Source organism: Salvelinus alpinus, chromosome 12 (assembly GCF_045679555.1).
Source record: "Salvelinus alpinus chromosome 12, SLU_Salpinus.1, whole genome shotgun sequence".
Lineage (NCBI taxonomy): Eukaryota > Metazoa > Chordata > Actinopteri > Salmoniformes > Salmonidae > Salvelinus > Salvelinus alpinus.
In genome coordinates, this window is record NC_092097.1 from 13,210,068 (window position 1) to 13,221,465 (window position 11,398).

At 44.3% G+C, this 11,398-nt stretch overlaps 1 protein-coding gene and 1 long non-coding RNA gene across 2 annotated transcripts; one reads left to right on the forward strand and one right to left on the reverse strand.

The window, feature by feature from the left end:
• Positions 1-3,441: 3,441 nt before the first annotated feature.
• On the reverse strand, positions 3,442-8,943 carry LOC139535560 (serine/threonine-protein phosphatase 4 regulatory subunit 2-B-like). Its single transcript, XM_071335079.1, has 9 exons — positions 8,812-8,943; positions 7,271-7,352; positions 6,906-7,076; positions 6,246-6,339; positions 6,077-6,114; positions 5,087-5,161; positions 4,824-4,952; positions 4,473-4,729; positions 3,442-4,244 (listed from the first exon to the last, which is right to left on the reverse strand). Exons 1-9 carry the CDS (start codon positions 8,846-8,848, stop codon positions 3,898-3,900), a joined length of 1,230 nt encoding a protein of 409 aa, XP_071191180.1. The 5' UTR covers positions 8,849-8,943; the 3' UTR covers positions 3,442-3,897.
• A 188-nt stretch (positions 8,944-9,131) lies between these two features.
• On the forward strand, positions 9,132-11,250 carry LOC139535561 (uncharacterized). Its single transcript, XR_011667156.1, has 2 exons — positions 9,132-9,323; positions 10,266-11,250. It is a non-coding gene; the product is annotated as an uncharacterized lncRNA (long non-coding RNA).
• Positions 11,251-11,398: the final 148 nt, after the last annotated feature.

The window sequence follows — 11,398 nt, forward strand, 5'->3', positions numbered from 1 at the left end:
ACCTTCTCCCTTACCTCACCTCGCTCATCAACTCATCATTGACCGCTGGCTACGTCCCTTCCGTCTTCAAGAGAGCGAGAGTTGCACCCCTTCTGAAAAAACCTACACTCGATCCCTCTGATGTCAATAACTACAGACCAGTATCCCTTCTTTCTTTTCTCTCCAAAACTCTTGAACGTGCCGTCCTTGGCCATCTCTCCTGCTATCTCTCTCAGAATGACCTTCTTGATCCAAATCAGTCAGGTTTCAAGACTAGTCATTCAACTGAGACTGCTCTTCTCTGTGTCACGGAGGCGCTCCGCACTGCTAAAGCTAACTCTCTCTCCTCTGCTCTCATCCTTCTAGACCTATCGGCTGCCTTTGATACTGTGAACCATCAGATCCTCCTCTCCACCCTCTCCGAGCTGGGCATCTCCGGCAAGGTCCACGCTTGGATTGCGTCCTACCTGACAGGTCGCTCCTACCAGGTGGCGTGGCGAGAATCTGTCTCCGCACCACGTGCTCTCACCACTGGTGTCCCCCAGGGCTCTGTTCTAGGCCCTCTCCTATTCTCGCTATACACCAAGTCACTTGGCTCTGTCATATCCTCACATGGTCTCTCCTATCATTGCTATGCAGACGACACACAATTAATCTTCTCCTTTCCCCCCTCTGATAACCAGGTGGTGAATCGCATCTCTGCATGTCTGGCAGACATATCAGTGTGGATGACGGATCACCACCTCAAGCTGAACCTCGGCAAGACGGAGCTGCTCTTCCTCCCGGGGAAGGACTGCCCGTTCCATGATCTCGCCATCACGGTTGACAACTCCATTGTGTCCTCCTCCCAGAGTGCTAAGAACCTTGGCGTGATCCTGGACAACACCCTGTCGTTCTCAACTAACATCAAGGCGGTGACCCGTTCCTGTAGGTTCATGCTCTACAACATTCGCAGAGTACGACCCTGCCTCACGCAGGAAGCGGCGCAGGTCCTAATCCAGGCACTTGTCATCTCCCGTCTGGATTACTGCAACTCGCTGTTGGCTGGGCTCCCTGCCTGTGCCATTAAACCCCTACAACTCATCCAGAACGCCGCAGCCCGTCTGGTGTTCAACTTTCCCAAGTTCTCTCACGTCACCCCGCTCCTCCGCTCTCTCCACTGGCTTCCAGTTGAAGCTCGCATCCGCTACAAGACCATGGTGCTTGCCTACGGAGCTGTGAGGGGAACGGCACCTCCGTACCTTCAGGCTCTGATCAGGCCCTACACCCAAACAAAGGCACTGCGTTCATCCACCTCTGGCCTGCTCGCCTCCCTACCTCTGAGGAAGTACAGTTCCCGCTCAGCCCAGTCAAAACTGTTCGCTGCTCTGGCACCCCAATGGTGGAACAAACTCCCTCACGACGCCAGGTCAGCGGAGTCAATCACCACCTTCCGGAGACACCTGAAACCCCACCTCTTTAAGGAATACCTAGGATAGGATAAAGTAATCCTTCTAACCCCCCCCCCCCCCTTAAAAGAGTTAGATGCACTATTGTAAAGTGGTTGTTCCACTGGATATCATAAGGTGAATGCACCAATTTGTAAGTCGCTCTGGATAAGAGCGTCTGCTAAATGACTTAAATGTAATGTAAATGAGTACAGAAGAGGACTAAGCATGCACCTGAGGGAGCCCCCGTTTTGAGGGTCAGTGTGGTGCATGTTTTGTTGCCTACCCTCACCAGCTGGGGTCGCCCCATCAGAAAGTCCAGGATCCAGTTGAAGAGGTGAGCTTGGAGTGCACTACGGTGTTGAACGCTGAGCTGTTGTCAATTAATAGCATTCTCACATAGATTGTCCTCTTGTCCAGGTGGGAAAGGGCAGTGCAAGAGATTGAGAAATGTTTTGATCTATTGGGGTGGTATTCAAATTGGAGTGGGTCCAGGGTGTCTGGAATGATGCTGTTTATGTGAGCCATGACCAGCCTTTCAAAGCATTTCATGGCTACAGATGTGAATGCTACAGGGCGATAGTCATGTAGACGGGATACCTTGGCATTCTTGGGCAGACTATGGTGGTCTGCTTGAAACATGTAGGTATTACAGATTGGGTCAGGGAGTGGTTGAAAATGTCAGTGAAGACACCTACCAGCTGGTCAGCACATGCTCTGAGTTCGTGTCCTGGTAATCTGTCTTAATGTTAACATGTTTAAAGGTCTTACATCGGCTACAGAGTGTGACCACAGGAACAGCTGGTGCTCTCATTCATGGTGCAGTGTTGCTGGCCTCGAAGCGAGCGTAGAAGACATTTATCTTGACTGGTAAGCTTGCGGCACTGGGTTTCCCTTTGTAATCTGTTTGCAAGCCCTGCATCAGAATAGGTGTAGTAAGATTCGATCCTGTATTGACGCGTCGCCTGTTTTGATGATTCGTGGGAGGGCGTAGCGGGATTTCATATAAGCTCAATATGGACTCGTAGTACAACCAGAACTACATGTTCAAACATGACATAGAAATCTGACAGGGTAATCAGTTGATTACTGATCGCCCTGAACTGAGCATTTGACCACATAATAGCAAACCCAGCTTAAGAAGCTCACGTCTTCAACAACACATTTATTAGAATAAGTCCGCAGAGATGTTAAGACGTCATTACATAAGAGGTGATCTGATCATCAGGAAGGTGAACATGCGAAAGCCTTTAAGAGCAGCTCAGTGGAATAGATGGAAGGCCTCAAGAAAGAATGCATGACCACAATTTTTTTTTTTTTACATTTATTGCTTTATCTGAATACCGCATTGAAAGCCCAATCATTCAGAGCATACACAAACTATACAATTATATATGGTTTCACAAAGGCAGTGAACATATACTGTATCACAATCTACAAAAATCTACTTTACAGAAATTTAAAATTCTACATATCAAAAAGTACAGCTGCAGAAACAGGTGTAAAGCTGGTAACCAGTAAATGCTCTGGATATCTGTCAGTCAAACAACTTGGTGACATCACAATACAAAGCAGAAGTCATCTTTGTACTTACAGCTGGTTTTGGAAATGAAATAACTGGCTGTCAAAAAACATATTTTCCAAAATAAGTAATTCAGTTGAAATGTTCATATAAATGATGGTTCAATGCACCCAAAATGATATGTTACATTTTAAGGTAAAAGGTAGCATGTTATATTACTCTGAGTTGGGTCGGTAGTGTATCATCGCAAAGAAAATAGATGCATTTAAAAAGGAGAATAAGGACACATATGGAAAATCTATTTCAATACTCCCAACTCACAAGGAAAATTGATGGGGGGGAAAACAACAAACAAGGAAATATAAATTTTTTCAACAACCAAGATGGCGGCACGAGTAAAAACAGTGGTATGAGCTGGATGCTAAGGCTTGTGCTTCAGTCAGAAACAGAAATGATTATAGCTAGTTCATCGCCGGAGTGAGTAACTGACAGCATAAATAATGAGGAAGTTAATTAGCGGCGATAGCTTTGTCTCGACTCTGGTGTGGCAGAGGTGATAATCCACAGAGAGAAACTGGCTATAGGGAAAAAACTGCCTGGTTTACTTTTCCTGACAAATGCTTAAACTGATGAGGGAAAAAAGCCAGCGAACACCCCGACCTATCAGCACAGCTACAACAAACATCATCTGCAACCCCAAAGACTGATCAAGGCTGAAACAAAGACCTCTAGAGACCACAAGCCTTAAAATGAAAACTCTAAATAATGTAGAAAAAAAATCCAGTTTATATTTGATTCAAAATAAAAATGTTTATGCCCACATCAGGTGGTCATTTTGAGGAGTGCCCAAAATGTAGACAAGGCGTAAAGTATCTAGGGGACCAGGATGGCGCATCCCCTTCACCGGTGACACTCAAGCTGGACTTGAGGACAGATGTTCTAAATAGTCAACAGATGGATGCTGAGGTCCTAGTCCTGCTCCATGGGCTCCTCACTGGTCCCAGTGTCCAGGCTACCGCTCTCCATGGCGCCCTCTGCAGGTGGCTCAGAAGTACTGCTGGAGGGAGCAGAGGCTCTCTCTTCCCTGGCTCCACTCTCCTCACTGCAACTGCTGCTGACACTACTGCTGCTGCTGACTGGGTCACTGCCCTCATCGCTGTCCCGCGTCTCAGGGCTCTCCAGGACGCCAGCAGGGGCCTGCTGTTCTGACTGGTCCATGTCATTACATTCCTCTTGGGAGCCACAAGGAACCTCCCTCTCTGCCTGGTCGTCCTCCCCGGGCCCTGCTGATGGCTCCAACTGTGTGCTCGATGGCTCTGTGGGACAGGCAAGGACACAAAAATAGAGTTACTAATGTTAACTGCATAAGGGTTGATGTAGATCTGGCAAGCAGATAAGCTGAACCTACGATGAACACCTCAGAATTCTGCCAATTCAGGCAACTCCTGGTTCTGCTCATACACGTACTAATATCCACAAAGGATTGTACCAGCAATGCATGTCGGCATGATGGGCGAAAATAAAGAGTGAAAAACCAGTCCTACCTTGGTCTTCACAAGTCCCAGCAGTACTGGGAGCCTCACTTCTCTTCTCGTCCTCCTCCTCCTGGACCATGGACTCTGCCTCTTCCGACAAACTGTCATTGTGGCCGTGTCTGAGGGTGTCCCCCTCCTGCTCATCCTCTTTGCTGAACTTGAGCCTCTTCACCTCGTGTTGCTCAGCCTCCATATCCTCTTCTTCCTCGTCGGCATGGTGCTTGTTCTTCACAGAGCTCCCCTGGGTACCTGATGCCGACACCTCACTGAGAGAGCGAAGATTCATCACACATTCAATTCATCAAAAGAAAAAAGTAGGAACTGAGTATCACACGGTCTGTTGGGTAGCAACTGAAGTACCTGGAGGGTTTGTCATGTCCCTGCTCTGTGGTAGGGTCTTTGTTTTCTGTACTGTCCGGTAGGCCGTTTGTCGCTAGAGAGAGCTTTGGTCTGTTCAGCGGCCTGGGGGTCCCTGGGCCATTCACTTTCCTGCAAGAAAATAGAGGAAGAGTGAAAGAAATGTAGTGTAAGAAAAGTGTCAGAAATGTGAGTGGTTTACCTTTAGGCAATTATCACTGAGGAAACTAGGGTGAGAAAATAGGAACCTGTCATTTGAGCTTTACCTTTCCGTAAAAGCAGATGCGTTCCCAGGCAACATAACACCATTCATTCTATTCACACCACTGCATCCGTTTTTCCTTCATGACAGAGAGAAACAAAGTAATTCAAAAAATATTTTACTTCATATAACCTATACTGAACAAAAATATAAACGCAACATGTAAAGTGTTGATCCCACATTTCATGAGCTGAAATAAAAGATCCCAGAAATGTTCCATACACACAAAAAGCTTATTTCTCTCAAATGTTTACATCCCTGTTAGTGAGCATTTCTCCTTTGCCAAGATAATCCATCCACCTAAAAGGTGTGGCATATCAAGAAGCGTATTAAAAAGCATGATCATTACACAGGTGCACCTTGTGCTGGGTAAAATAAAAGGCCACTAAAATGTGCAGTTTTGTCACACAACACAATGTCACAGATGTCTTAAATTGGGGGAGCATGCAACTGGCATGCTGACTTCAGGATATCCACCAGAGCTGTTGCCAGATAATTTAACATTCATTTCTCTACCATAAGCTGCCTCCAATGTCATTTTCGAGAATTTGGCAGTACTTCCAACTGGCCTCACAACCGCAGACCACGTGTAACCACGCCAGCCCAGGATCTCCACATCCGGCTTCCTCACCTGTGGGATCATCTGAGACCAGCCATCCGGACAGCTGATGAAACCGAAGAGTATTTCTGTCTGTAATAAAGCCATTTTGTGTGGGGAAACTCATTCTGATTGGCTGGGCCAGTTCCCCGGTGGGTGGGCCTATGCCCTCCTATCCCCTCCCAGGCCCTTCCAGTTGTGAAATCCATAGATTAAGGCCTAATGAATTTATTTCAATTGACTGATTTCCTTATATGAACTGTAACTCAGTAAAATCGTTGAAATTGTTGCATGTTGCATTCATATTTTTGTTCAGTATAAATACAACGAATCACCTCTTTGTAAAAATGTCTCCTTGATATAATGTATAACAATAAGGACAAAAACAACACTTACTCTGAAGTAGGATGCACACAGCTGACCACCATCACATTCTGGAAGAAGAAAAACCCTTCAACACAAACACTTCAAAATATAAATACTATACAACATATAGAGACTACACACATCTAATCTAGTATAACACTGCACAACTGTTCCTAAACAGACATGGCACTCCACTCACCTTCTCAACACCTCTGAGGAATTTCTCTGTCCCTGTGTAATTCCTCTTGGGTTCTGTAAGCAGCTCACACAAACGCTGAATCGTAAACGGAATTCTGAGGGAAGTAAGTAAGGAGGTTACTCAAATAAACCTGAGGTAGGGCTAGCTCAAGAAAAAAGTGAAATTAGATAGGTATAAAATAAACTATAATGACATGCGTGTTTACAATATGGTTGCCATTGGGGCGGCAGGTAGCCTAGTGGTTAGAGCGCTGGGCCAGGGGTTAGCGCGCTGGGCCAGGGGTTAGAGCGCTGGGCCAGGGGTTAGCGCGCTGGGCCAGGGTTTAGCGCATTGGGCCAGTAACAGAAAGGTTGCCAGATCGAATCACCGAGCTGACAAGGTACAAATCTGTCTTTCTGCCCCTGAACAAGGTAGTTAACCCACTGTTCCTAGGACGTCATTGTAAATAAGAATTTGTTCTTAACTGACTTGCCTAGTTAAATAAAGGTAAAAAAAAGAAAAAATAAATTTGAGCACTACAGTACATGTGACATCTAGAAAGCCTCTCCAGTAGATGGCGCCCTTGTACAACCACCACAAAGTCAGCAACGTTAACTCTTTAGATGGCATGACATGATCGCAAGAAAACAGTTGATTCTAAAAGGTTATACTGGTACCTACCCATTGTATCCATTCACAATCTTCAGTATCCTCTCCTTCATGTCCTCAAATGGAATGGAGTCCACATTGGGATTGGCTACCCCCCTTTGATCGGGTGCTGAGGCATTGAAGTCGTCCATCACCTTCTCCAGTTTGAAGAGGAAATAGCTTTTAAACTGAGACCACTGAACACTGGAAAGACAGAGCACAGATCTCTTAGCAAAAATAATACAGCACATGCAGAAGAGAAGACTAGGCATGATCTAGGACTATGCCTTTTACATAATTTCAACCAGTGATGTTGAAGTTATCCCACTGAGCATGCTTCATCCTCTCATATGCATGATATCTGTAGCTACAAGCTTGACAATATGAACATTCCTTACATGGTTTCTCCAGTCTTCGCAACATGACACAGAAACTGGTCGAGCAGCGGTGCCACTTCTTTCTTCCCTTTATTGTCAAAGTCTAAAGAGAACAGTGATATCAAGTCAGTTAGCACAACACAACAGAGCAGGGAACTTTGGATAGATTGGCTTGCTTATGAAACCATTGACGTTAACTAGCTAATGTTAATGATGACTTGTGACTACAACACTGTCAGTGTGTTCATGCTATTTATGCTGCAGTAGTTTGTGTCGGGGGGCTAGGGTCAGTCTGTTATATCTGGAGTATTTCTCCTGTCTTATCCGGTGTCCTGTGTGAATTTAAGTATGCTCTCTCTCATTCTCTCTCTCGGAGGACCTGAGCCCTAGGACCATGCCTCAGGACTACCTGGCATGATGACTCCTTGTTGTCCCCAGTCCACCTGGCCGTGCTGCTGCTCCAGTTTCAACTGTTCTACCTGCGGCTATGGAACCCTGACCTGTTCACTGTGATTACTATTATTTGACCATGCTGGTCATTTATGAACATTTGAACATCTTGGTCATGTTCTGTTATAATCTCCACCCAGCACAGCCAGAAGAGGACTGGCCACCCCTAATAGCCTGGTTGCTCTCTAGGTTTCTTCCTAGGTTTTGGCCTTTCTAGGGAGTTTTTCCTAGCCACCGTGCTTCTACACCTGCATTGCTTGCTGTTTGGGGTTTTAGGCTGGGTTTCTGTACAGCACTTTGATATATCAGCTGATGTAAAAAGGGCTATATAAATACATTTGATTTGATTTGTTCAGCCATTTAGCTCACCAGCTCAAGAAAGGAAAATGCCAAATGGAGCCGATCGCCTTAGTTAGCTTGCTAACTAACAGTGACACCAACTGAAAATGTAATTGTGTTCTCATAAACCTTTATAGCGACCTACCCAGCGAGCTAGCTAATTGTGGCCATTGGCATTGGCCAGGTTAAGTGAACTCAAACTTGCAAGCTAGCATGTTAGCTAGCTCGCTGGACAACTTGCCAGTTAGCTACATAACATCAACAATTACCTTCATAGTATTGTCTTACTGGCTAGTTAGCTAACTAACGTAGTCAATAGAAAAGTTCACAATCCAACTAACTGGAAATGGTAGCTAACTACCAATAGTGTATACATCATTGCTAACTACCGGTAGCTAACTTAATCAGTTCATTAGTTTGCTAACGTTAGCTAGCTAAGCTAACGTTAGCTGTGCGATGGAGTTGTCAACAGCACCATGGCTAACTAGCTAGTTAAATTGTTGAATCCAGAAATAAATATATAAACCTCTGGTGTTTTGAGAATTGATAGCTAGCTACCTTTAAGCTAAAGGGGAAACGCTAACGTTAGTTAGCAACATTGCTTATTCTTCCGAATGTTAGCATTAGCTGACTAGCTAACATACGCTTATAGCTAGCTAACGTTAGCTACATTCAACACCTTATGGCAATATAACCACTGTAGTATAGAAAAAAGTCAAACAAAAAGTCTGACTTTATTTAAGTATTACGCTATTCATAAGAAACCCAAAAACCTTTAAACGCCTCTTGGAGTGAGTCAATTTCCATCATGTTGTTGTCCTCTGTCAATCTCTTGGAGCAAGAGGCAGACTAGTGGTGGCTGCGTTCAACACAAAAAAGTAGTGGGTCCATTCTACCTGGGATCCTTGGGACGTCCATAGCCCACATTGAAGTTGAAATGTAAAATGGTAAAGATAGGTTTTAAGGTTAGTATGTAAGGGTTATGGTTAGGGTATGGATTAAGGTTCTAACATTGAGATATAACAATGAGATGTAGGTTTAGTTATACACATTTTTTGGTTAGGGTATGGACGTCCAAAGCATCCCGGATAGCGCTGCCCCATAACATGTAAGGGGAAGAAGAAGCGTTTTAATATGGCGCTCGTGAGGTCATTGCGGATCAGATTCAGAACGCAGAAAGTACAGGGAGTACGCTGCTGTTCAACAAGTTGCAAAATAGATTAAGTAAAGGATCATTGGAACGCAGACCAGATGGGGGTACATTCAACAAATATCATCTAACAAAGTGAATATTCTTCAAATCTGTTGTGATTATATTATAACATAGCTCACAATGTGGTTACTAAAGTCCGATTTGGATTTACTGTTTTTGGCTGTATAACATTTACAAGTGATCAATTTTCAGGTTTAGAAGAAGTGACTGATAAAGGCTAACTTCCGTTCGTATTAACTGGCATACAGAAATCGGTGGTGCTAGTCAATACTGTTTTTAACTGTAATGCAGTCGATTGTTAACGACATCAGGGTTGACTTGGCATCCATACAAGCGTCATACTCCGATTTTGACCTCAACATAGTGTGAAATACACATAAACAAGAGCCTAAATGTAGGCTAATTTTGCTGGGGGAAATGAGGCGACCCAGGATCTCGACCCACGGTCCTTTCCCCCACGCGTTTCCATGGCAATTATATTGTTTCGGATCGAGTTCAATAGGCTCAATGCATTATACCGTTATTGACCTCTCTACCACAGCTAGAATAATGACAGATATTTCACTGGAAGTATAAATGTGAAGCATCCGGTTGGCGTTTCCACTCACTACCAAATATGGCGGGCAGTGGAAGAAGATGGAACGAGATTGATTTTGGCCAACATTCTGCAAATTTTCTCATCGATTAAACATTTGATCTCAACACAGTCGTCTGTTCCCAAAACTAGAATATTTTATGAACAGAGTGGACTAAGTTTTGTAGACTTTACCCTTTGCAAAGGTTTTTAAAAATCGCGCCGTTTAAGAGTGCAAAGACGAATATAGTTACTGCACACGCGCACTTTAGATTAGGCGTTCCCTAACAGACATATGGAGATGTTTACTAGAACTCGCCAATAGGATATCGCTAGTCCGTGTTTGGCTCTGCCCACTATGACTCATTTGTTCCCATTGTAAACGATAAATTGTGGTCTATCTTGGTTTAGTTATACAAATCTTTGTCTCTACATTCCAGAAGGACAAGTATCTCTGCTGCACTCCACCAATCAGGCCTTTATGGTAGAGTGGCCAGTCGGAAGCCACTCCTCAGTAAAAGGTACATGACAGCCCGGTTGGAGTTTGCCAAAAGACACCTAAAGGACTCCAACTATGAGAAACAAGATTCTCTGGTCTGATGAAACCAATATTGAACTCTTTGGCCTGAATGCCAAGCTTCATGTCTAGAGGAAACCTGGCACCATCCCCACGGTAAAGCATGGTGGCAGCATCATGCTGTGGGGATGTTCTTCAGCGGCAGGGACTGGGAGACTAGTCAGGATCGAGGGAAAGATGAACGGAACAAAGTACAGAGAGGTCCTTCGCACCTTCCAACAGGAAAACAACCCTACGCACACAGCCAAGACAACGCAGGAGTGGCTTCGGGACAAGTCTCTGAATGTCCTTGTGTCCCTGCCAGAGCCCGGACTTGAATCCAATCAAACATCCAACGCTCCCCATCCAACCTGACAGAGCTTGTGAGGATCTGCAGAGAAGAATGGGACAAACTCCCCAAATACAGGTGCCAAGCTTGTAGCGTCATACCCAAGAACACGAGGCTCTAATCAATAGCTGCCAAAGGTGCTTCAACAAAGTACTGAGTAAAGGGTCTGAATACGTATGTAAATATGATTTCATATTTTTTATACATTTGCAAAAATGTCTAAAAGCATGTTTTTGCTGTCATTATGGGGTATTAGGCTGTAACGTAACAAAATGTGGAATAAGTCATGGGGTCTGAAAACTTTCCGAATGCACTGTAGGTAGATGTGCCTTTCCAAATAATGTCAAATCAATTGAATATACCACAGGTGGACTCCAATCAAGTTGTAGAAACATCAAGGATGATCAATGAAAACAGGATGCACATGAGCTCAATTGAGTCTCATCGCAAAGGGTCTGAATACTTAAGTAAATCAGATGTTTAAAAAAATAATAATAATAAGTGCAAAAATAACTTTTAACTTTGTCATTGAGGTATTGTGTGTAGATTGAGGGAAAACATTAATTTAATCAATTTTAGAATAAGGCTGTAACGTAACAAAATGTGGAAAAAGTCAAGGGGTATGAATACTTTCCGAACGCACTGTACATTCATGCCAGCACCTTCAA

What these genes read in the sequence shown, in the direction of transcription:
- LOC139535560 (XM_071335079.1), bottom strand. Translation starts at nt 8,848, where the DNA reads ATGATGGAAATTGACTCACTCCAAGAGGCGTTTAAAG. An exon ending in ATTGTGAATGGATACAATGG is followed by an intron (nt 6,340 to 6,905) that starts GTAGGTACCAGT and finishes TACTTCCCTCAG; the next exon opens with AATTCCGTTTACGATTCAGC. An exon ending in GGACATGACAAACCCTCCAG is followed by an intron (nt 4,730 to 4,823) that starts GTACTTCAGTTG and finishes TCGCTCTCTCAG; the next exon opens with TGAGGTGTCGGCATCAGGTA.